Here is a 25,626-nt window from a genome sequence, read left to right as displayed (position 1 = left end):
CACCAGGGAAATCCCTGTGAGTTTTTAATAACTGAGTTGCTGGCCCTTCCGCTGTGCTCCTCTACCCCCTGCTGGGGTGATGGAATGAGTCAGCCCATCCATTCTGCTTTTAGTGCCCCATAGGCATGGGCCTAACAGTGGCTCTGGATTTCCTGGTTCAGGGTGGGAACCAGGCCTGTCCAGATGCATGTGGTTATGGGACTGACCTGCCATCCATCCACTCTGAGATGGGCTGATGGAATCCATCAATGTCCAAACACCCATGTCCCTCTGCAAACAGGTAAGAAATGCTTGGCTGTCACATGTATAACCTGGAAAAGGTGAGGATGGGAGTTGTAAAAGCTAAAGAAGATACAGTTGAACTTCGGAGAATTCAGGCGCCTAACTATGTCGAAAGGAGGGAACCATTTACTGAGTATTTATAACAATCCATGCATGGTGCTAAGTGCTTTCACATAAATTAACACATTACCTGAGAAATAGTATCATCTTCATCTTAACAGATGACAAAAATTAAGAAAGGTTAAGAACTAGTTTTGTACACAGATCTGGGTTCAAATTACTAGTGAGTAACCCTAAGCAAGTTAACTAACCTCTTTAGAGTCTATTTTCTCATCCATAAAATGGGAATAACAGCTGCCTGCCCTGCTGGTTTAAGTAGAAATGTACGTTGCAGGTATCAGCTCCAGTCTGGTTTCTGGCACTCAGGGGTCATTCCACTGTTGTTAAACAGTGACAGAACTTGTAACTTGCCTAAGGTCATAAAACAAATTCAAACCCAGGTTTTCTGATTTCCAAGTTCAGTGCTCATGAGGAAAAAAGCTGATTCACTTAAATATGTCCTGAGTATGGCCTTGAAGCAGGTTCTGCCCTAGGATCTGGAAGATCAGTTAGGTGTGGGAGGCAAACCATGGTCCTACAAAGTGCGATGTGTAGACGCACATTCAAGGTGCAGAAATGGCCCAGCAGGAGGTGACTCTTGTGGCTACATCACCAGGAAAACAAGTTAACAAAAGTGGTGATATTTTCTCTATAGTCCCCGCAAAGGGGGAGAAACAGAAGTGACTGGAAATCATTGGGGAAGAAAATGACCGGGTGGGGCTAAACTTCAAGAGGAGTCTTCTAGTGAGGTGGTCTGTTTTACATGTTACACACACACACATGCACACACACACACACACACGCACGTGCACACACAGTGGCATTTCTCTTCTCAGAGCACACACACTTCAAATTGCAACTCCTAACACCCACATCACACACAGTATTCTTTCCTGCTCTCACTAATTTCTAAAATACAGAGAACACGTATTTTACTTTGCTCCCTGGTCATCTCCCCTGCAAGAACATGCTGGAAAGTTTTCCGGTTATATCTGGCAGCCAATGGAAGATGCAGGCTGGCACTCAGCATATCCGGTCATTTCTACTATTAATATAACGCCAAAAATATTTGCATTCTGCAAAATCACACTCCAAAAATAGCAGGACTCCTGAGCTAAGGAGGTTGGGGAAGACCACACAAAATCTATAGAATTTTGTAGCCAGGGCGCTAACAAACCAGGATCAAGTCCCACATCATGCTAACACAATTAAAGGCCCACTGCCATGAGCACTGGGCCCCTGCAGCCTTAAATCCTGGCATTTCTTTCTTCTTCCTGAGATGTACAGTAGCTTCTTTGGGATGTCCCAAAGAAGGAGGTCCCAGCAGAGACTAACTCCATCAAAATCAAAAATGTGATCCAGGATGGGGCCTTGTTCATCAACTGTGTAAAACAAAGAAGGGTTGGAGGGGGAGGGGGAGGGTCTTCCTTTCCACCTAGTTTCCCCAGATAGTCTAACATAGTGGAAAAGCTCGTGGTGAGTCCTGAAGCTACTGAACTAGCCACTCCTTGAGATAAAGGAGGGCACTTCTATAAAATTCTCAGCTTTTGTCTTAAGGTATTCCACCCTGTCCCTGATCGCTTCAAAATACTGGGGAAAACTTCACAGGAACCAACCTATAATTTCAAGTTGACATGACGTTTCTCCCCTTACCAATTTTATAGATGCTGTTTCCCTTTAAAGAAACAACTCTGTAACAAAACGGACCATCTTATGAATGGCCATTAAGACTGTGGGATCAACTCGAAAGCGTGGGATTTTCCCCCACACCAAGCAATTCTCAGACACCAGCTAGATGTCCAACAATTCAACTCAATTCTGACCCTATTTACCTGAAGAAAGCAGTGGATCCCACACGCTAAGGGCTCCCATCCTACCAGACCCCTCCTCTCCCTCTTAGGTGTCAACTGCACCTAAGCACTTGGACTTCCAAGTGCTCACTTGTGCTTCTGACCCACTGGGTATAAACCAGAGATTCCCAGGATCCCTCTTGCATGCAGACGGCTAGAGGCCAGTCTGTTTAACCCAGAATGCCTTCTGAGAGGAAACCAGGAAGTCTGATAGGATCCAGGACTGCAGTCTTGCTTCTGGGACCACTATTCTGGGCAGAAAGAGGCACGCTTGAGACTCTCCGTCCTCTCGTCTCATTTAGCAAATGCTCAGAGTGCCCTCCATGTGCCAGGCACCAGGCCCAGTGGTGACCCAGGTAACACGGTGAGGGGTCCAGAGCCCCAACCTAGAGGCAAGGGAGAAGCAGTCTCCTCCTGCACCATCTCTCCTGCAGCAACCCTCCTGCAGCAACTCTCAGCCAGTCACACCTGACCAGGACTCCCACCCCCAAGATGGCAGATAATAGGCTGACTCTGCTCACTTCACATGACTGTTTCAAAACATATAAGAAGCGATTCTATTGTTTAAATATAAAATGCCTTAAAATGAACGAAAAGAGGAAGGAAGGGAGGAGGGGGGAAGGAAGCAAAGCAAACAGAAAACAAGGAAGGAATCATTTCCTCGGCTAGATTCATACATTTTCATATCGAGTAGGAAGGAAGAGAAATACAAAACAGAAAATGACTAAGAAACTACAAAGCACGAGGTTTTTTTTTTTCATGGACCTAGAGGCTTTCACAGAAGCTCAAGGTTTTTAGAAAGTTGATTCACTTCCTTCTGCTCTTTCTTCCTGGGCCCACGAAGCCAGCTGATTCACTACAAAGCAATGCAATACTACTCAATCACGAGCTTGGGAGAAAAAGGAAGAAACACCCTAAGAAATGGCTCTCTCTTCACGAGGAGAAGACAACAGCCCTCAAAGGATAAATCAACCAAAACGCACACAATGATAAACCCATTTATTTCTCAGAACTTAGTTTGCTGCTTGATATTCCCGTAGAGATGAGGCCACCACACCACGTCCTTGAGGCCCGATCGCAGACCTGTCTGAGCACTGTCCACAGGCAGCTCAGTCCATCAGAGGTCCAAGAGAAACCTCCTAACCTGGGCCAGGTATTTTGGCTTCAAATAGTCACCCAGTTCCTCCTTGCTGGCCCACACATGATGGCCCTTCTTCACGGCCGGGGAAAAGTCTCCGGTTAGTAGCAGGGCTTTGAAGAAGAAGATTTTGGCCCCGAGGCTGCCCTCCGTCCGCACTGCCTGAGGGAACTTGAACTTGTAGTGGCCACAGGGCGCATTTCCCAGGAACTTGGCTTCCATGTTGTTTTCTGAGGAGGAGGGGAGCAGGGAACAGAATTGGAAGATGAGGATATACCCACCGGTTTAGGCTGGTGCCCGAAAGCATCGGGGGTTCCTGTGAGCGCCGCTTCTGGCCTGAGGGGAAAGCAATCCCCGAAGATGAGGACTAGGGTCATTCCTGAAGACCCTCATCTCCTTTCAATCCAAAAGCTCCTGGCCCTTGGGTTCCAGATTCTCTGGGTCCATTCCTCATGCCAAGCTACTGCTCTCAGACTGAAGTCCACAAGGCAGCCTAAATTATCACTACCTGGGAGTCAGAGCACTGAGCTTCTAGACTCAGCCTGGTCACCATCTGTTGACGAAGGACCGAGACACTTGGTATCTGTAAAGCAAAGTTCATCAGCCCTTTTAAAGGGAGTTATCATGTGGAAAGTATGAAAAGGTCCCAATTTGACTGCTGCAAGGTGAAAACCAAGTTAAAAGGCAAAGACAGATCGAGGATCTTTGCAATCTCTAACAATGGGTTAACAACCCCAACACAGCATTTCAAAGGATGAGGAAATAATGGATCAATTACTAAATGGAACCGGTAGAATGAGCTAGCGAAAAAATAAAACTGGATCCAACCTCACTCCTCATATCCAAATTGACACCCTACAGATCAAAGGTCTAACACAAAGTTAAAATTTTCACAAAAGGTTTGTTCATTCTGAATGATGGTTTCATGGATGTTTAATATTTTCTGAGTTTTTCTGTATTTTAAAATCCTTCACTAAAGAAAAAAAGAAACCACAAGAGTACTATTTAAAAAAATGTGGGATACTTTCTGTATCATTTTTGAGAGGAGAAGTCCTAACCAAGACACAAAATGCAAAAAAGAAAAGACATATTTATCTACATAAAGTTAAAATCTTTCTGCACAGAAAAATGAAGCATAAAAAAGTCACAGACATAATGACAAACTAGGAAAAATATTTTCGACACACTCAACAAAGGAATATTTTAAGATATGAGTATTAAATAGTACTTAGAAATCAATGAGGAAAAAGCCAACAACTCTGAAACAAAAATGAACCAAGCATATGAACAAGTTCCCATGAAAATAAATTATCAATGAACTATAAACTCATAGATGCTCAACTCATTAGTAACTCAATAAATACAAATTAAAACAACAAAGACGTACCATTACTATTTAAGTTCAAAAACTTTGAGCAGTACACTGCTTGTCAAGGATAAAGGAAAACTGGGTTCTCTCAAATGTACGTAGGATATAATTGGTATAACTGCTCTACTTGGCAAGAGATATCAATTTTAATTATACAAACCCTTTGATCTAACAATTCTGCTTCTAGAATTTCATCCTCCTCGATATATTTATTTGCCCATGTGAGCAAAGGAGCATACACAGATGTTCACTGCAGCTTTTTTTTTTAATAAAAGCAACAGACTGGTTAAACAAACTGCAGTACATACATATATGAAACATTAAACTGGTGTTAAAAGTATAAGATATCTCTTCACTTGCTGATATAGAGATATGCTTAAAAGCTGTGTATAAGAAAAGGAAGGTATGTAACCATGTGTGTATACACATACATATATGTACATGTTTAAGTGTGCCCACGTCATGGAAAAAAAGAACAGATGGAATAAGTATGTGCCTGTAATTTCTAAAAGGATACACAAAAAAACTGTTCATGGTGGTTGCCTCTGAGACGGGAAAATTACCTATTACTTCTTACAGTTCTACATTTACCAGACACTGTGTGATACTTTTTCACCATATACAATGAATTGCTTTTGTCGATATTAAAAACAGTAACAACACTATCAGCATTAGATGAAGAATTCACGTATGATGTGAGCTCACCTACAATATAAAATGTCAGGGGTGGGGATCTATGGGTGGTGGAATTACACTGGCATGTTTCTTTACACTTTTCTGAATTTTCCACTTAATTCAATGGATACAGATGACTTTTCTATGATCCGGGGAAATGGATTAAATTAAATCAAAAAGGGGGGAAAAAAACAGTTCATTATAAACATGAGCAAAGAATCTAAATAAGCGGTTCACGGAAAAAGAAAAACCAATAGCCATGTGAAAAATACGCAGAGATGGCCACTCTAACCAGGAAACCACTAATCCAAATAAATAAATTACCTAATTTAAAAAAAAGGAAACTGCTAATCTAAAGATCATTCTTTTTACTGACTGGACGGGCAAAAATTTTAAAAGTATGTTCTGCAGGGCACTTTGGTGGTACCTTATCAAAATCTTAGATGTGTCCATCCTTGACCATTAATTTCACTTCTAGGAATTCCATCTTGCAGAAATACCTGGGAAGTGTGCCAAACGGATGGAAAGGAACAGACTCTGACTTTTTTCTACTTATAAGCTGCCTGAGCTTTCCTTTGTCATTTTAATTATTTCATGTTATTTATGATTTTAATGAATTTGAAATAAATCAACCTATTTCATTTTCTATGCACCTATAAGAAACCAATAAATCCTTTCAGTCTTCTTTATGGCAACGGGACTGTTCAAGGCAGAAAAGCATGGTACCAAAGGCAGGGGAGCCCCTTTCCACGTGGTGCCCAGCAGGCGAAACTGAGCACTGTGAATGAGCAGAAGAAAGCTGAGGATCTGAGCTCAACGATCCTGGGAAGAAACCCAGTCACCAACTTTTGCGTGACGCCTGAGGAAGCCTGGAGCACAGCAAAGGCCCCTCCTGTTTTCCCATTTCACTCCACCATCTCACTCCCTCTCCTGCAGCCACAAAGGCTACTGGTGGGACAGGATCAAGGGGACATACAGAGGCTGCTGATGTTTCGTTAGCAGTACTCACACTGGCAGCAGAGCCAGTACAGTAGTTATGTGCTTACACCACTCATTAAACATTCAGCATTGTTAGAAAAGCTATGACAAACCTACACAGCATATAAAAAAGCAGAGACATCACTTTGCCAACAAAGATCCGTCTAGTTAGAGCCATGGTTTTTCCAGTAGTCATGGATGGATGTGAGAGTTGGACCAGAAAGAAGGCTGAGCACCGAAGAATTGATGCTTTTGAACTGTGGCATTGGAGAAGACTCTTGAGAGTCCCTTGGACTGCAAGGATACCAAACCAGTCAATCCTAAAGGAAATCAACCCTGAATATTCTTTGGAAGGACTGATGCTGAAGCTGAAGCTCCAATACTTTGGTCACCTGATGCAAAGAGCCGACTCACTGGAAAAGACCCTGATGCTGGCAAAGACTGAGGGCAAGAGGAAAAGGAGGCCACAGAGGATGAGATGGTTGGATGGGTCTATGGCCATACCACCCTAACGCGCCCGATCTCGTCTGATCTCGGAAGCTAAGCAGGATCGGGCCTGGGTAGTATTTGGATGGGAGATGGTTGGATGGTATCACCGACTCAATGGACGTGAGTTTGAACAAACTCCAGGAGATGGTGAAGGACAGGGAAGCCTGGTGTACTGCAGTCCATGGAGTTGCAAAGAGTCAGACATGACTTAGCAAATGAACAACAACAAATACTCAGCAAGTACCTACTTTGTGCCAGGTACTCTGCTGAGAACTGGGATGACTGAAAGGACAAAATCCTATCCGTATTTTCAGAATTTTGGCTGAGAAGAAACCGTCTGTTAACCAACAATTAAACAGCAATGGAATGAAGAGCATCTTCTTCACTAGGACATAAGCCCCCAGGAGGCCCAGGTAGTATCCTGTAGATCACTGTGACTCCACTGCCCGGACAGTGACCAGCAACAAGTAGGCACAGAGAAAATGGAAAATGTCTGCGGCATAAACTGAGAAAGGGTACTCTGTGAGTGCTACAGGAGCCTAGAGGGAAGAGTCAATCTCTCTACCCAGAAGATTCCACCACGGAAGGTAGAAGGTATGAGCTGAGTTTTAAAAACCGAGCAGTGGGACTAGGTAGGACCAAACCTTTGTTTTGGATGGGCAGGCCCCAAAACAGGGACACAAGAAATACCACATTATTCAAAAGGTTTGCTAGGTTTGAACTTAGAACATACATGAATGAGCAGCAAGACGGAAGACTGATGAGCTTGGGACCAGAGCAGAAAGTATGCATAGGCTGTGCTCAAGTCTACTTTTATGGGAAACCTTTTAAGATTTCGAGCAGAGAAGTGACAAGGGAGTTGTGTTTTAGAAGGCTTATTCTGGAGGCACTGAAAACGACAACACAAAAGCAAGAAGGGGGCTTGTGTGGTGTCTACCTCAATACTCTAGGGTGGTGGTTCTCAACCACAGAGATTCCACACCCCGGGTAATTTCCGGCAGTATTGAGAGTCATTTTTGGTTGTTACACTAGGGACCAAAGTAGTGCTACTACAATCAAGCAGATAGAGGCCAGAGATGTTGCAGTAAATAACCTAGACAGAATCACAGAAGCTCCTACGAAGAATGATCCTGTCCCAAATTTCCAGAGTGCCAAGGCAAGGCTCAGAAACCCTGATCCAGTGGGAAGTGAAAAGACTCCCTGAAGAGCTGCAGGCACAAAGATGGGACTATTTAGAACAGACCAAGTAGGACTCAGGAACTTTGAGGATGCCGGAATGAGGTCAAAGATAACTCTAAGGCTTCTAGTTGGGTGAAAGCCTAAGTGGAGCTGCCAACAAGCAAGGCCGCAAGGACAAAAAGAGAAGCAGGCTGAGACTGGCAGGAGCATCAGTTCTGAATGTACTAAATTTTTAAAACCTCAACAGGGGCAAGAGACAGCACAGGGATGGCACCTCCAACCTCTGTCCCTGAAGGGTGTTTCTGCAGGCCCCCAGATGCATGCTGAACCAGATGCCCGTCCCCCATGCCGATGCTTTATGTTAAGCAAACAAGCCTCTTTTAGAGAAAGTCTGGGTGTATCTTGGTTGGCTGTCTCTGTGCTGGGCCCTGGGACAAAACCTAAATCACAGGTCTGTCAGGAACAACACATATTGTCAAATGCCGGGCAATATGGAGCAAAAGATAATTACCAACCAAGGTATCTTCCTCAAAGTGATACCAGACAGTGAAGGAATGAAAAATCTCATTTTCAGTGAGACATCCAAAATTCAAAGTCAGTTTTAGAAGGCACCTAAAATCAGGTTCTGCAACACTTCTTTAGGATCTCAACTATGAGCTGAGGAGAGAACGGAGTACGACAGACCATACTCTAGATGTGACAGAATTAAAGAAATTCCATGTCCTCTAAATTCTTAGCACAAAAATGCTGCCTTAAAAAAGGGGGAGGGGAGGGGAGTGACTGTGCAAAACAGATCAGGAAAAGATTCATACTGTGTAGGGGCACACACACAAAAACTCCACTTCATCAAGAATCCATAAATTTTAAGAATCAAAATGTAGGAAACGAGAAAACCATACAACTAATCCTGATCAATTTTGTGATAGCAAACCATGAACTATGAAAAATGAAGTTGTGAGTGCCATAAAAAGCACATTTTATTGTAAGTGTTGATTACCAGATCCCGCTGGAACAAATAGTTTCACTGGTGCTCCGAGTGGAGAGACAGAAATGCCACTGAAGAGAAGGCAAGTAGAACCTATTAAGGCAACAGGATCTCTCATAGCTATGATGAAAAAATATTTTATGATACTGGGCCCCAAAGAAGATCTGGGCCACTTAAGCCAGAAAAAGTACTAGAATCACCTATTTTTATAGATTGAAAAATTTTAGAGAATGCAAAACTGAAAACTGAGAGATCAATGTTTTGCACTTTCTCGGGAAGACAAGCTTTGGTGAGCAGAGGCGGAAACTCTCCATCCTTCAGGTAGGTTCCTCTGTCCACGGGATTCTCCAGGCAAGAACACTGGAGTGGGTTGCCATTCCCTTCTCCAGGGGATCTTCTCGACCCAGGAATTGAACCCCGGGTCTCCTGAATTGCAGGCAGATTCTTTATTGCAAAGCCACCTGGGAAGCCCAAGTTTCCATTAGCATACTATTAAAAGCCAGGCCCGCAGTCAGCCTGCAAATCCTGAGTCTGAGTCTGAAGTGTGTTTTGTGGGGTTTAGCAGTAGGCGGAGAGCTCACCTGAGAGTGTGGCCAGGGTTCGTTCAGCTGTTCGGCGGAGGGTCTCCCCAGGTTGCCACTCGGCCTGGGGCAGCATCCAAACGTCCTGGTCTCCAAGCTTCTCTTTGACCAAGAGAATAAGGTTCCTGTCAAGCTTCCGGTGCAGTGAGCTTCGGTCATTCTTTACGTCGGCGTCTGTGAAGAAGAGATGGGGGCGGTCACAGGAGGAGCATTTTCTGCCAAAACCAAGAAGATTAGGGATTTAGGGTCCTCCTTTAAGGTAGGGCCATGACCTTTGCCCTCAAAGAACTTATAATCAAATTAGAACACTGACTCCATCTCTCTAACTATGACCTCTCTCAGGATAGAGTCCCACAATCTTGAGGAAGCTAAAATTTAACAAGAAGAAACCCAAAGCTGCACTCCTCCTTTGAAGAGCAAAACACAAAGTACTTTGAGCCTTTGGAAAGGAAGCAATTCCCAAACACTACTAATTCTTTGGTTTTGACACTATTACTGACTTAACCAGTCTCTACTTCAGTTTTCACTGCAAAACAAGAATAAGAGAACTTAACCCCCTGCTTTAGGAAGGATTTCAGATAAAACACAGGAAACTAGTGGGAAAGGTTTAACTTCCCCTACTCTCAGTCTCAAACTAGGAGTTAAATCCAGACAACATTCCTGAGGCTTAACTGAGACACAGCTGTCCCAGTACCCAGGTGTGCTCAGTCACTCAGTTGTGTCTGACTCTATGCCACCCCAAGGACTGTAGCCCACCAGGCTCTTCTGTCCATGGAGTTTTCCAGGCAGGAATACTGAAGCTGGTAGCCATTTCCTTCTCCAGGGGCTCTTCCCAACTCAGGGATCAAACCCACCTCTCCTGCAGCTCCTGCACTGGCAGGCAGATTCTTTACCACCAAGCCACCTAGAGAGTTCCCTCAATATCTGTATATCCCACTCAAAAATAACTCAGACTTTTAAGATATTATATTAGTATGGATGTGAAGAACTGTGAAAAGAATTTTTCTCCCACGTGAAAAAGTTTTACCTTTTGAAATTATTATTTAAAGCACAAAGCAGAGAGTAAGCAAGTATTCTTTATTTGCAAATCAGAATATCCACCCTTCTACCTCTAACTGGCCTGAAGAGACCACAAACCTGTTATTCGAGCTCCAGGTTTGAACCGTAGAAATTTCTGCTCCCACATGTCTTCCAAATCCTGCACCAGCAATACAGTCTTCTCATCTTCTTCTTCATAAACATCACTTTTTTTCTTTGCCAGTTGCTCCGCTTCATCCAAAGCACGAAGTTCATGGTCTGAATACAGGCTTCTCTCTATCTCAATCTGGGAAAATTAAAAGAGCAAAAATCTACTCCAAACTGGGAAAATTAAAAGAAAAGAAAAACAATAAAACACAGTTACAGTGCACTTGACAGATTCAGAAGTTTACCACCCAACATAACCAGACACACAATCAAAACACCACAAAGAAAACAGAAGAAAAAGGTCACCTGCCCTTTGGGCTTGAGCTGTATTTCCTGAAATATTAAAATGTGTTCAAACATCAAGACTGCCACAACCAAGAGAGGACTAGGTCAAGCAGTGCCTGCCCACCCACCACCCTCCAGTCATGCCAGTCTTTGACTAGAATCTCACTCTCCATGAACTATCCTGCCTCAGGCATTTCACAGATGCTATTCCTTCTTTCTAGAATGTTTTCCCTCATGCTCTCCTGGGAGATTCCTACTCATCCTTCAGATCTCAATTTAAATATCACTTATTTTAAAAGATATTCCTTGACACCTTCCATTAAAATCAAATTAACATCCCTGTTAAACACTATTACAGTACCCTGTGTTTTCCTTTATAACACTTATCAGAGACTGCAATTCCATAACCATGTGGTTATTTGGTTATTGATTGACACCCCCTCCACCAAACTGAATCCCTCTGAGAACCAGTGCTGTCTGTCTTATTCACCACTGCATCCCTACCACTTAACACAGTGTCTGCACAAAGTGGGTGCTAAATGATTAAAAGGCGATTTAAAAATATTTGCAGAGTTAGTTAACAAGCCAAACAAGAAGCACAGAAATGAAGTTTGTATCTCTCAGTAGCTAAGACAAAAACGTCTCAGGTTCTAGGTAGACATAGTATCTTTAATCCCTACCTATGGGGATTTAGGACCTTCACTGCCAATACACCATTTTTGTCCATGTTTCTTCACTTGCCCCTCACATAAACAGACTCTATCACAGACATCTTACGGATGTGCCCTGTGCCTTTTCTTTACGCTCATCACATGACAAAGACTTTTTCCTCTCCAAACTGTCAACCACCTATGATGGGGACTGAATCCGTCTTGTTCACCATCGCACCCCTATGTGTCGAAAAAAAATGAAGAGCCTCTCCAGAGAGCTGCCGAAGGTAACGACAGAGAAGACCAAGGAAAACGACGTGCCTCTTACTGAACGCGTACTATGTACCGCAGGAACCCAGAAGGTAGGTACCATTTTGCAGGAAAGCATACCGAAGCTCAGAGAAGTGAAGTGACTTGCCCAAAGTCACACAAGCTAATCATTGGTGGGGCCAGGATCAAACCGAAGCCAGAGTACCTCTACTGCGTCCCCAACTGCACCTAGAAGCCACAACCCGCACCTCAACCCACCTGCTGTAGCAAAGCTGCCATCTCTTCCTGCATCGGGGTCAACTGCTTCGAGACCAGCGGTGGCCGCTGCAGGCACAACGCACCCAACAGGCGCCATGGAGATGCGCTATTCGACGATGCAGCCGCAAGGGTCAAGCTACGAGAACCCAGACTCCAGGGGCTCTCGAACCCCCGCCAGCACCTCGCCAGGCCTAACACAGTCAGCCTTGTGGGCGCCGCCATCTTTCACTTCCCACAACGCACCGCGGTTCCCAGCGAGGTCCTGGGCCCAATCCTATGTTCCCACAAGGCAGCGCGGGAGCAGCATGACGGGAAGAGCTAAGTCCCCCGGAACTACTAGAACGAACCATTCCAATATGGAGGGGTGGGCGAAGACCTCATTAGAAAACTAGGAAAGGGGGGAAGGATTCCCAGTCGACACTAGCAACTATAGTTATTATTGAGCACTTGAGTGGGAATAAAAATCTTTGATGTACGTTAGAAAGGGGAATCAGGTGGCTTTTCCCCTGCACCCTCCCCCACAAGCTCGTGGTGCTGGATCCGCTCCAGCCCCGCCCAGCTCCGCGGTCTCCGCGGACGGGAGCTGACTGAGGTCAAGTCAAGTCATGCAGGTTGTAAGAAACGCGGGGCCCTGGCTCTTGCGGTCGTGGGCTTGGCCGCCAACGACCAGGTAAGATGGTTACTCATTCCGAGCCTACAGTCGCCCGGGAATGCGCTCCTGCCCATGTCCCATGAGCCACTTGGACTCCTGGAGTCCAGTTAGGACTCTCTTAGGCCTGGACCTCCCTGAGCTTTCCTTCTCCGCAGGGTCGTGGCCGGAGTGCCGGCCCCCACCATCCACATGAGCGCCCAACAAATGCAAGACGCAGCGGCCAAGCGGGAGGCTGAGAAGGCGGAGACTCCGGCTCCGGCTCCGAGCCGCAGCAGCTTCAGGTAAGGGCCATTTATGTGCGGCCCTCGGGCGACTGGCACCACCTTCCAGAGTCAGAACACCAGTGAATTCCCTACTCTTTGTCACTGTGGAACCTTATGCAGATTAACCTTAGAGCCTCAGCTTTTTCCTCTTAAAGTGGAAAGAATATGGAAGAGGTAGTAAGGATCAGTGAACTTTTGATGAATGAGTGGATGTTGAAGGTGTGTAACAAATATCACCACGTTTGTTTCCCTCATGGGATCAGGGTCTCCGATACAAAAAGGTTGTTAATGCACTTTTTAGAGTTGGTCTAAGGTCCAGGGTCGGAGAAGGCGATGGCACCCCACTCCAGTACTCTTGCCTGGAAAATCCCATGGACAGAGGAGCCTGGTGGGATGCAGTCCATGGGGTCGCAAAGAGTCAGACACGACTGAGCGACTTCACTTTCACTTTTCACTTTCATGCATTGGAGGAGGAAATGGCAGCCCACTCCAGTGTTCTTGCCTGGAGAATCCCAGGGACAGGGGAGCCTGGTGGGCTGCCGTCTATGGGGTCGCAGAGTTGGACGCGACTGAAGCGACTTAGCAGCAGCAGCAAGGTCCTGGGTGGTTTTTGTACTCAGCCTCAGCAACTGGCATCTTGCTTCCCGCCAGGGACACTGCCTCTGTGTGCTAGTTGTACTTAACATGCGTTTAGCTGACGTTTACTAAGAAACTGCTTGGTTCTGAGGGTACAAATGCAGAAGATCATCCCTTCGCACAAGTAGTTCACAGTCAACCAGGAAAGACAAACATGCACATGTTTTCACCATAATCTGATCAGTGGTTTGCTGGAGGTAAGAGGCGGTTGCTTTGAAGTATGAAAGAATGAGTGCCTAACTCCTGAGGAAATCAGACAATAGTGCCAGGAAAATAATGTGATGCTAAGAGCTGAATTGAATGGGAGCTCAGCTGGAAAAGATGAAAGGTCATTTTATGCAAAGCTAACAGTCTGTGTAAGGCATGCGGTATGAATGTTGTAGTCAAGTGTGTGTATGATGGTAGATGAGGCCAGCAGGGTAAAAAGGAATCAGAATGCTAAGAGCCTTATCTGTAGATAACGAGCAGTCTAAAACAGCTGGAAAGATGGAGCTGTCATTAATCTGTAAGAGCTTGGATTTGTGTGTTTAAGTTTGAGATATTTGATTAACATCCAAGTGGAGATACAATATTGGCTATTAGAGATGAAGTTCAAGGGACAGATGTGAGTCAGACATAGACATTTGGAAGACTCATCACATAGATGATGTTTAAAACCACAAGATACATTGGGGCTTTTACCTACTCCCCACTGTGGGCAGTGGGGAGCTGCCAAAGGAATTGAAGTGAAGATTCTGTTGTGGTCACTCAACAATGTCAGACACTGTTCAGGGTGTTGGGGACACATCAGTGACCAAACACACAAAAATCCCTGCCCCGGTGAAACTTAAATTCTACTGGATACGGGACAGTAAATAGAAAATAAGAAAAAGAACTATGACAGATTATAGGAGTGTGTCTAGTGTCTATGCAAGAAGGCCACAGTGGAGTGAGAAATAAAAATGAGTGATGAGGACAAGAGGGTGAGGGGTGCATCAGGCATGCAGGGCTACATCCTGTTGTCCCTTGTGGGCCATTGTGAGGACTTCACTTTATTCTGAGAGAAATGGGAAGTCACTGGAGAATTCTAAATGGAGGGTTGACATGCTCATGCTTACATTTTAAAGGGTCCCTTTGGCCACTGTGTTGATATTAAACTGTAGGAGAGCTAGGCTGGAAAATGGGAGAAGTCTCCTAAGCAATCAGAAGACTACTGAGATAATCTCAGTGAGAAGCGATGCTGGCAGGGACCAGAGTGGCAGCTGCAGAGATAGTATAAATGGTCAGACAGATGCACTTAGAAGGGGGAACCAACAGAATTTGTTAATGTAAGGTATGAGAAAAGGAGAGAACTGAAGGGACATTCTAAAATTTGTGGCCCAAACAACTGGAAAGATAGAGTTGTCATGAAGATGGGGAAGACTGCAGGAGCTTGAATTGTAGATTTGAGATGTTTAATTAACTTCCAAGTAGAGATACAATATTAGCAATTAGAAATGGAATTCAGGGCACAGATCTGAGTTAGATGTACACATTTGGAAGACTTAATCCATAGATGATTTCTTTTTCCGCCACACGGCTTTTAAGATTTTAGTTCCCCAATTAGGGATCGAACTCAGGGCCCCTGGCAATGAGAGCAGCAAGGAATTCCCTAGATGATGTCTAAAATCATAAGATACAAAATCATCAAGAGAGAAAGGGTAGATAAAGTGAAGGAGAGGTCTAAGGACTAAACCCTGGAGCCACTGGTGTTTAGAGATTTGGGAAGCTGAGGAGGAATCAGCAGAAGAGAAAGAAGGAACCTCCAGAGAGGTACTAAAAAAAACCTGGAGAGACTTTTTTCTTTTCTGTGATTCAAAAGTAGATCAACTATATCAAATGCTACTGATATGATTGACTGGTCCTTATACTGATGATAGCGGGACTTAATATTGTGAATTTGTGGTGTCCTTGACTAGGGCACTTTTGGTGAAGTATGAGGGGCTAAGGTTTGAATGGTGTGGGTTCAGGGAGAATAGAAGACAGGAAGAAGCAGCAGGTATGGTCAGTCCTTTAAGGGGGGTAGAGAAACGGGCAGGAGCTCAAGGAGGCTTTGGCATCCAGAGGCTTCTGTTTGGTTTTAGACTGGGGAAATGATTGCATGTTTTGCCGATGGGAATGATGCGGTGGAGAGGGGGAAGAATGCAGATGCTGGAGCAGGAGTGTTGCCGGAGTGCTGTCCTTGAGGGGCGGACACACAAGTGGAGCGTCATCACGGGAGACAAGGCAGAGATTGGGGGCACAGCTGTTCAGTAGTGGGAGCTGAAGGAAAACCTGATTGCTTCTATTTCCTTGTGAAGGTCATCAGCTGGCAGCGAGGAAGCAGGAAGGGGATGAAGGTCTGAGGGGACAAAAGAAAGTACAAACTAGTCATCCAGGACAGTGAATGGGTAATTGAACAGGGGATGCGCTGTGTGATTGCCAGCAGTACTGAGGGCCCACTTGATGTTGGAAGTCATTAAAGTTAACCAGCAGCTCTCAGCCTGGGGCCACTGTGTCTCCAAGGGGACTTTTAGCAATATCTGAAGACGTTTTTGGTTGTCACAACTTAAGGGTCAGTACCTAGTTGGATAGAGGCAGGGATGCTGCCAAACACCCCACAGTGTTCAGGACAGTCCCCCCGCCCACCCCCGCCAAAGAATCCCCCTGCCCAAAATGTCAGTGGTACTGAGGTCCAGAAACCATGACAGAGAGAGAGGACAGTAGGCACTCCGTGTATTTTCCTCTAGCCAACTGTGCTGGCTATTTTCAGTCCCTGTCAGCCGTTTGAAAGAGATGCTGTGTGTGCAGACCTGGTTTGAGGATGGGTGTGAAGAGCCAGCAGACCAGCACCAGAAAGCTTTGTCTTTCCTTTTCCTGGGCTGCCTCAGGGTGAACCACTTGTTCACTGGACTTGGGAAGCTTAAAAGCTTGATCTTGTCTGCACCCTCAGTTAAATGGTTCAAGCTCTGGATCCTTTCTAGTTTGAAAATCTTGCCCTATTAAAGGCATAATGCTGGCGTGTTCAAACTTCAGAAGGCTTAAGTGTTTGACTTGAAAGTCCATAGAAGAAATTATTAATGGGGAACTTATAATGTTTTAAACATTAATGTCATCTCAGAGCCTCGTACTCTGTCCAAGGAAATTCCAAGGACAGGGGAGCCTGGCAGGCTATAGTCCATGGGGTCGAAAAGAGTCCGACACGACTGAGTGACTGACTAACAACAACAGAGCCTCCTCCACAGTTGGTCTCAGCATGTAGACGTGTAGCCGATAAGCTGGCAACCTGCCGAGATGCTAAATCATCTCTAAGATCAGGCAGAGCAGGAAAGAATACACTTGTAACTCCTGAATACCCAACTGTGTTACAGTTTTGTTTTGTTAAATATCTCCAGGAAAGCCAGTGGAGAGGATGGTGCTCAGATAATAGTATTCTCTGGATCAGAACCCACTGTAGTTCAGGTGGCTGAGTGGGTACAAACACAGATCTGATCTGTGCATGTGGGCAGTGTGCAGCAGCAGGTTTGCTTGAGTCTGGAATTAAAAAAGCGCAGGTGGTCAGCAAAACTCTGAACCAAGGTAGAGCCCCTCGGCCCAAGGCCTGGCTTCCCTGTTCCCCTATCAGTACTGTTTCTCCACCTGAAAATGAAGAGTCCCGAGCAAGAGATAGCCAGAGGACAGAGCAGACTGGGGGGCGGGGGCCAGGGGCTGGGCCTTCAACTCAGCATAGTGTCTGGACCAGTGTGCTGAACCGAGTTCACATCTGACTCACCTGGGCTACTTCAGAAATGGATTCTCAGGTCCCATCCAGAAATCTAGGGCAGAGTGGAAGCATCAGAGTCACGTGGTCCTGGTCCAGCCGGTCCTGATTTCCACTGGTCTTGGTAGGAGCTGGCAAGTTGGCCCCTACCCACCCACCTATGGCCAGTTGCCTGATTTTTATAAATAGAACTTTATTGGAACATAGTCACACCCATTAACTCACTGTTGTCTGTGGCTGTTTCTGCACCTCAGTGGCAAAGTTGTGTAGTTGCAACAGAAGCATCATGGCCATCAAAGCCTAAAATATTTACCCTCTGGCCCTTTACAGAAAAAGTTTACAGGCCTCCACTCTAGGGGATACTGGAATTTTTTTTTTTTTTTAACAATAATGATCCTTATAAATATTGTTAAGTTTATTTTATCTTTGTTTTTAACAAAGATAGTCAAGATATCTGTGGTTGATAAAGCAAGAAATAGAGGTTTGACTTAATTTTTTAAATAATTTTATTTATTTTATTATTGACTATACTAGGTCTTGGGAGAAGGCAATGGCACCCCACTCCAGTACTCTTGCCTGGAAAATCCCATGGACAGAGGAGCCTGATTGGCTGCAGTCCATGGGATCGCAAAGAGTCGGACACAACTGAGCGACTTCACTTTCACTTTTCACTTTCATGCATTAGAGAAGGAAATGGCAACCCACTCCAGTGTTCTTGCCTGGAGAATCCCAGGGACAGGGGAACCTTGTGGGCTGCCATCTATGGGGTTGCACAGAGTCAGATGCAACTGAAGCGACTTAGCAGCAGCAGCAGCATACTAGGTCTTTGTTGCTACATGGGCTTTTCTCTGGTTGCAGCCAGTGGGAACCACTCTGTAGTTTCCATGCCTAGGCTTCTCATTGCAGTGGTTTCTCTTGTTGTGGAGCACAGGCTCAATAGTTGTGGCACACGGGTTTAGTTGCCCTGAGGCATGTGAGATCCTCCCAGATCAGAGATCAAACCCTTGTCTCCTGCATTGGCAGCAGATTCTTCACTGAGCTAGCAGGGAAGCCCGTGGTTTTTTTAATTGCAGAAAGAATAGCTTATAGAGGACTGAAAAGAGTGATCTGATTATACTAGAAGAGATAAGGGAGGATGGGGAGTATGCATTAAATTCTCTTTCCTCCCGGCAGAAAGTCATTACCTGTATCCAGAGTCAGCAACTCGGGGAAACAGCCACTGAAGGACAATGTTCACAGATACCGTGTTCTGGCAGCACCAGAAGGGTTGGGGGCAGCAACCTCAGGAGCAGGTTGGGGCAGAGGGCTGCTGTCTTTTGTTACCTGTTTGTCTATGCTGTTGGCTTTTTTTAAACTATGTGATTTTTTTTTAATTGAAAAACGTATCAAAACAACTTTACCTAAAATTTTTCTTCTAATTGCAGCATTTACCCTCCAGTTCCAGGACAGGAAAGCTCTTTGAGGTGGGCAGGAAAGAAATTCGAGGAGATCCCAATCGCACACATTAAAGCATCCTACAACAAGTAAGTGGGGAAGGGACTCCTGGGCAGGGCTAGGGTGGAGGCTTCTTTCCCCTGCAGAGGGGTGGGCAAGTCCCATGGGTCCTGGTGCACAGCCCCCCGCCCAGGCATCCTCCTCGTTTGGGGAAATCTCCTCTCTCTTTATCAAGTTGATTCAGAATAAATGGAAATGTGAACTGGGTGCCCATATCATATTGGTAAGATTCCTTTGCTGTCCTTGGGAATTGTATTTTCTGGTTCTGCTCCAGAGCTAGAGTACATTTAGGGCCAGAAGATCCCCCCATGAAAGTAGTTGTTAAGTGTTGGTACTGGGGATGGGTGATTAATAAATTAGACAGATTATTTCAGAATACAGGATTTACTGACAAACTAAGCAAAGGGAAACCTCCAAACAAGGGTCAACTTAAAGTACTTGGCCTTGGTCCACTGTGTACCAGACCTCTGCCTTTGTGGGGCTGAGTGAGGTTGGAAGATTTGTGTTCTGTGTGGCTTTCAGATGGTGCCAGGGAAGTTCCCAACTGTGTGTTGGCAGCAGAAAGCTTGCTGACATCAGTGACACCTTCACAGACCAGCCCCCACTTAGAGATGGGGTTGGTATTTGGTCAGCAGTGGCCTGCGAAGCAATTGAGAGAACAGTACAAGAGACAGTGGGTGGTCAGGGCTGGGGCGGCGGGGGCACTGGGTGAGGTGCCGCAGGACGCAGGATGCGTTTCAGCTTTCATCTTCCGAGCCCAGAGTCAGCGCCCCTGGCTGTTCCTCTCTTCTCAGGCTGATAAGGGTATAGGTTAGCTCTCTTTGTTTCTTTGCTTTCTTAAAGAGGCCTACTCTGTAGATCTCTGTTGAGGTTGTCTCGGGGACAAGCAGTTCTCTTGTGCTTCTGTTCGGTGTAGAAGACCCAAGAAGCTGTGGGAGGGAAATGACAGCCATAGCCAGGCCCACAGCAGATGGCCCCAGCCTGGGGCTGGCTCCAGCCGGTCACCTTATAACCACCCTCCACTTCCCCTGCCTGTGAGTTCTCGAGGGCTCTTCAGCCCATGAGACGGGGTGGTGATTAAGGGGAGAGTGGAAAGCCAGCCTAGGGATTTGTTGAAGTTATTCTTAGTTTTAATTTAACTTGTTGAAGGGTACTTATCTTTTAGAGATATATACTGAAATACAGATGAAATGATGGGTCTAAGATCTGCTTCAAAATAATCCCTTAGTAGGGAGTAGAGGGGAGTAGAAGAAACAAGGTTTACAGATGAAACCAGATTGGATATGAGTTATTAATTGTTGAAGCTGAATGGTGAGCCCAGGGGAGTTCAGACTTTATTCTATTCGCTTTTGAGTATATTTGAAACTTTACCAATGAAAAGTCATTAAAAATTACCTGATGTGAATATTCAATTTCTTGGGGGGGTGGGGAGCTGGCGAAGGGCAGAAAGGACTTTGAATCTACTTTAAACATTGTCTGCAGGGAAGATGTGAGGGGGAAAATACACCACCCCTCCTGTGGATGACACTCAGCGCCCTCAGGTTATGGCACTGGTGTTGGTCAGCTCATGCTGCTACAACAAAATACCAGACTGGGTGGCTGAAACAGCAGGCGTTTATTTCTCAATCTGGAGGCCACAGGTCAGAGATCAGCATGACAGCAGGGTCGGGTTCTAGCGAGAGCTCTTCAAGGCTGCAGGTGGCCAGCTTCTCCTCGTGTCCTCACGTGGTGGAAGAGACCACTGAGCACTCTGGGGTCCCTCTGACGGGCCACTGATACTCACAAGGGCTCCACCCTCGTGACCTCATTGCATCCCAAAGGCCCCACCTCCCAGAACCATCATTAGGGGTTAGAATTTCAGCATGAATCTAGTTGGGGGACACAGACTTTCCATGCATAATAGCTCCTTGTAGAGTTTGCAACTTGTCAGTTTTCAGAGGTTTAGGGGTTGATTCTGACCTTTCCTGACACCTCCTACAGGAGTTCAAAAAATTCACCTGATAAGCTCAGGGTGGAAGCAGCTGATGGTCTTTTTCTTTCTCACTGGGGCTTGTCTGGGCAGAGGTTGGTGCTCTCTCACTCCCCTGAACAGACATCATATTCTGTACACCTCCCCTCCTTCCCCAGCACACAGATCCAGGTGGTCTCGGCCGCTCACCAGCCCCTTGCCCACGCCTCCTGTGGCACGGAGGGGTTTCGGAATGCCAAGAAGGGCACGGGCATCGCAGCACAGACAGCGGGCATAGCTGCCGCGGCGGTAAGTGTCTGTGTGTACGTGTGTGCATGTGTGTTCTTTCCGGCTCCCTCTGTGCTGGGCTCCACTTTCTGCACTGCTGATCACCGGAAGGAAGATTGTCCTTGCAGGAGCCCTTCAGAAGCAAGAGTTTGCAAACTTTTGTTGGGTCTCCTAACGTGAGGGTAGTTAGAAGGACCAGGAACCAGGTGCTGAAGTCTCACAAGGGTTCCTGAATTTAAATACCAGAGGGCTGAGTGGGGTGGGGTTGTGGTGATAGTCCATCTGGAGAAGGTGTGGTGTGAGGACGCAACTACCGTACCAGATTGAGCGTGAACTGCTGCAGATCTTTCTAGAAGTAAACTGGCAGTGTGCTGCCGTTAGTGTGTATTTATGGAGTATCTACTATACAAGCTTCCTCTATGGCTCAGCAGTAAAAAAATCCACCTGCAAATGCAGGAGACTCAGGAGATACGAGTTCAGTCGTATCTGAATGGGGAAGATCTGGTGGAGAAGATCCCCAGGAGAAGGGCCTGGCTACCCACTCCAGTATTCTTGCCTGGGAAATCCCATGGACAGAAGAGCCTGGCGGGCTACAGTCCATAGGGTTGCCAAGAGTCGGACATAACTGAGCAAGGCAGAGCAGGTCTACTACACACCAGATACTTTATGTTCATCATCTTGAATCCTCGAAGACCCTCAGTATTACCCACATTTTTAAGAGTCATTTGGGATTCAGAGTGTGTGACTTGCTCAGAGCCGTGCAGCCAGTCGGGTTCCCTGAACTGACCGACCCCCCAGCTCTGGGCCCAGAACCTGTATTGTCTGCTACAACACAGGCCCCACAAAGGTTCACACCCAAACCCGGAATGTCCCCTCAAACAAAGCTCCATGCCCCGAAATACTGCTGGCACTATATTAGTGATCGTCACAATGCGACCAATGGCCACTAAATGGACAGGTTATATACACTTAAAAAAATAATGTCAGTGTTAACGGTGGCTTCTGCATGGTGGGTTGAGTGACTTCTGTGTGTTTTCCAGACTTTCTGTAACAAACTGCCTTTATAATCAATAAAGAGAGCTTTCAACTGTAATGAAAGATTTAAAATGATTAAAGAACACTCTTTAAGAGGGTACTGAGGCGCAGGAGTCCAGGGATTGTTAGGGTCTGAGATTCTGCCTTTGGCTGCCTGAGAACAGCGATACTTCGAAGCACCCACTAGGTGGCAGTGCTGTCCAGGCCGGAAGGGCCCCCCGCTGACTGCTCGTCTGTCCTGCGCTGCAGCCGTCTGCCCTCTGCGTCCTTCCCTGTCCTCCCCTGTTTGCGTGTGTGGGTGCCTGTTCCCTCGAGCTCATCACCCTGTCACCCCAGGGGGCAGTAGCAAGGGGTGGGGCTGTTGCAGTTCTTTCTGGGGAGCACTAACCACTTGCTGCTCCTCGCCAGAAAGCTACAGGGAAAGGCGTGACCCACGTCCGAGTTGTGGTCAAAGGCCTGGGGCCCGGGCGCTTGGTAAGTGACCTTGCTTCCTCCCAGCCCATCCTGCGCGCTTCGTGCTTCAATTAGTGAGAGAAATAGGGGTGGGGGCAGAGGAGGGAGACCGGACTTCCCTGACGGCTCGAAGTTTGTCTCCGTTGCGTCTGATCTACTGAGGCTCTCCAGGCGAGCCCTGATCACTTAGTTTCAGTTTCTCAGACACTTGCTGAGTGCCTGCTGGGGACAGGAAGGGGGTCCCTGGGGCCTGTCACAAATGAGTCCCTCGGGACAGACTCATAGGTGCAGCAGTGAAGCTTGTGCCCCAGGTGCTGGGAGCCCCTTGGGTGTGATCACCAAAGTGTCCCCAAAGAGGTGACATTTCTACTGATTTCTCAAGAATGACGAGGGACTAGCCAGGTGTGTTGATGAGTTTGGGGGTGGTTGATGAGTTTGGGGGTGAGGGGCATATTCCAGGCAGAGGAAACTACAAAAGCGTAATGCTTAAGATGTGTTGAGGTTTACAGTAGTCTTTGTCTTTAGATTGTAAAGGGCAGGGTGGGGCGTGGCAGGTGGGACTGGGGACGTGGGCAGTGCTGAGGGTCTGGGGGAAGGGTTGGTGGGGAGGCCTCTGGGAGGATGGGATTGGATTGCAGGCATCGGAGCCAGCGCCTCCCCACCTCCCCCTCCCCACCCCCCCATCTCTCTCCGAGCTCTGTCTGGACACACCGGGGCATCGTCTCTGGTCCATGCCATCCTCCTGTTCCTCCTGCTCCTTCCAGTCTGCCATCAAGGGCCTGACCATGGGGGGCCTGGAAGTGATCTCAATCACAGACAACACCCCCATCCCGCACAACGGCTGCCGCCCCAGGAAGGCGCGAAGACTGTGAGGGCCAGGAAGCCTGCACCCAACGTCATCCTGCCTCCAGCTGGGCCTCATGGAAAGGCTCTGTCCAGTCTCTCCAGGCAGAGCTTGTGGAGACCCTGGGGGCAGTAAGGGAGAGCTTCACTTCCTTACTCGGTGGCCTTTGCTTGTCCCTCTCACTGGAGGGCAGTGTGGCCAGAAGTGAGGCCGTGCCTCTCTTGGACACAAGGGGAGTTAAAGGGCAGCTTGACCCAGACTTCCGGCAGTAAATGCTGCTTCTCTTCTGAAAAAATAAAATTATTTTCACCATCTGTAGTAATTTGTGAGGTGGTTTTTTTTTTTTTTGCTTCCAGCATTGCAGACCTAAACCTCCCTCCAGTTCCTGAAAACAAGACTGTGAATTGAGGTGAAACCCTCAATGGAAGGAGTAAGATATAAATATGGGCAACTAAGCACCAGACACCTTCCTCTTTGGCTTCAAATATTTCCTCTTTAGGCCCTAAACCAAGGTTTCTAGAGCTCTTTAGCAACTTTTCTTATTAACTTGTAATTTGACCCCAAATTGAGAGGTTTTTGCCCCCACCTTTGGAGTATTCTGATAGTAGGTTTCACTGTTAATGGGAATGTCTAAAGTTAGCCGTAACAATACAGGAGAATTGTCCTGGGATCGGGTTTTCTTAAGCGTGAACCATCAGCTCTGCTAAATGGTCTGTGGTTACCTAAATGTGAAGGAGATCCAATAAAAGAGGGAATATATGTAGCCAATTCACTTTTCTGTACAGCAGAAACTAACACAATATTATAAAGCAACTATACTCCAATATAAATTTTAAAAATAAAGATGTCAACCCTTACATGTTAAAAAAAAAAACCAGCGTGAACCATCAGAGATTCCCCACAGTCAAGGCATCTTTCTGCATTCCATGGGCGTCAGCAGTCTGAACACCCAAGATTGTGTGGCCCTAAAGGAGGGAAGGGAGAGTGGTATAAAACAGAAATTAGTGTGCATGGTGGGATGGGTGAGCACAGAGCCCAACTGAGAAGTGCAGGAAAGGGAGTCCCCACCCAAATGAGCTCAGCCGGCCCCCCGGGGCAGCACTGACTGCTCAGTCTGGGCTCTGGGGTCACTGGATGCCACACAGAAGCCAAAGGTGGGGGCTCCAGGGGTCCAGCTGGAGAGACCCCTCCCTCTTCCTTGGACAAAGAGGACCAAGGATAAAAGCATCACAGGAGATGAAAAGGTGCACGACCCTCAGAGGCGAATCTGCAGGAAGGGCCTGCTGACCGCTGACGGGCTCCACGTGGGCCCAGCCAGCCAAGTGCTGCGATTTGCCCGAGCTCCGTGTAATAAGTCCACAAACGCCCTCTCAAATAGGAAAGCTGCTGTGCTGTACAGGCCAGAGAAGGGAGAAAGACCATGATCTAGATGTGAATTTAGGAGCAAAGTGTCTCCCTACTGCCTTCTCTTCCATCCTGAGCAGGACCTATGAAGGATAACTTGTGACCAATGACTAAAGGAACCCAACTGAAGGTTTCTGGTGTTAAAGCCACTGCCAGAAGGGAGTTAACACTTTTTCACCATAAAACTGCATGTAAACATGATGCTTAAAAAACAGGGCTCATGAGAACTGCTCTGTGATATGGTGTGGCCTTTATTCAGGTGAACAGAGGGCCTGAAGCAGTTAGTTTATCAGAGCAAGAAGCAGATGGTTCAAAAGAGGGGCTTCCTGGTGGCTAAGATGGACCTGGGTTCAATTCCTGGGTCAGGAAGATATCCTGGAGAAGAAAATGACAATCCACTGTGGTATTGTTGCCTGGAGAATTCCATGAACAGAGGAGCTGGCGGGCTGCAGTCCACAGGTTTGCAAAGAGTCAGACACAACTGAGCAACTAACAATTTCACTTTACAGAAGTGTGGGCAGGGTCAGGGGATAAGCACATTGGAGCCCTTGAAGACCAACAGGGGCAGGGGAAGGACCT

General features: G+C 46.6%; 3 protein-coding genes across 18 annotated transcripts in view; 1 reads left to right on the top strand and 2 right to left on the bottom strand.

Annotated features, from left to right (window-relative positions):
• MRPL46 (mitochondrial ribosomal protein L46) overlaps positions 1-12,517 on the bottom strand; it is a 52,034-nt gene extending 39,517 nt beyond the window's left edge. For 6 of the 7 annotated variants that reach the window (XR_014071863.1, XR_014071864.1, XR_014071865.1 and 3 more), the window contains exons 1-4: positions 12,274-12,517; positions 10,763-10,949; positions 9,626-9,799; positions 207-311 (exon numbers count right to left, since the gene is read on the bottom strand). Coding sequence is in view for 2 of the 7 variants with exons in the window: in XM_081552036.1 (XP_081408162.1) it covers positions 207-311; positions 9,626-9,799; positions 10,763-10,949; positions 12,274-12,495 (688 nt within the window). In the remaining 5 variants the exon portion in view is untranslated. Of the gene's footprint in view, positions 1-206; positions 312-3,215; positions 3,600-9,625; positions 9,800-10,762; positions 10,950-12,273 lie in introns of those variants that run through there. The other variant, XM_081552034.1, reaches the window with a different exon arrangement.
• Positions 12,518-12,845: 328 nt separating this feature from the next.
• Positions 12,846-23,959, top strand: MRPS11 (mitochondrial ribosomal protein S11). Of its 2 annotated transcripts, XM_081552037.1 has the most exons (6): positions 12,846-12,943; positions 13,081-13,206; positions 19,006-19,104; positions 21,203-21,332; positions 22,755-22,820; positions 23,564-23,959. In XM_081552037.1, the coding sequence occupies exons 1-6, from the start codon at positions 12,879-12,881 to the stop codon at positions 23,669-23,671; spliced, it is 594 nt and encodes a 197-aa protein (XP_081408163.1). In that variant the 5' UTR covers positions 12,846-12,878; the 3' UTR covers positions 23,672-23,959. The 2 variants fall into 2 exon arrangements, with proteins under 2 accessions (XP_081408163.1, XP_081408164.1); XM_081552038.1 differs by lacking the exon at positions 19,006-19,104.
• The window catches only part of DET1 (DET1 partner of COP1 E3 ubiquitin ligase), a 60,966-nt gene continuing 51,182 nt past the window's right edge, over positions 15,843-25,626 (bottom strand). For 3 of the 9 annotated variants that reach the window (XM_081552032.1, XM_081552031.1, XM_081552033.1), the window contains 2 exons: positions 17,594-17,636; positions 15,843-16,183 (listed from right to left, as the gene is read on the bottom strand). In XM_081552032.1, the coding sequence (XP_081408158.1) occupies positions 17,618-17,636 (19 nt within the window). In that variant the 3' untranslated portion in view covers positions 15,843-16,183; positions 17,594-17,617. Of the gene's footprint in view, positions 16,184-17,593; positions 17,637-19,443; positions 20,005-25,626 lie in introns of those variants that run through there. The other 6 variants (XM_081552030.1, XM_081552029.1, XM_081552028.1 and 3 more) reach the window with 2 other exon arrangements.

Source organism: Giraffa tippelskirchi, chromosome 12, assembly GCF_054371585.1.
Source record: "Giraffa tippelskirchi isolate mGirTip1 chromosome 12, T2T-mGirTip1v1.2.pri, whole genome shotgun sequence".
NCBI classification, from domain to species: Eukaryota; Metazoa; Chordata; class Mammalia; order Artiodactyla; family Giraffidae; genus Giraffa; species Giraffa tippelskirchi.
The sequence above is the reverse complement of the archived record's forward strand: the minus strand, read 5'-3'. Positions and strand labels throughout refer to the sequence as shown.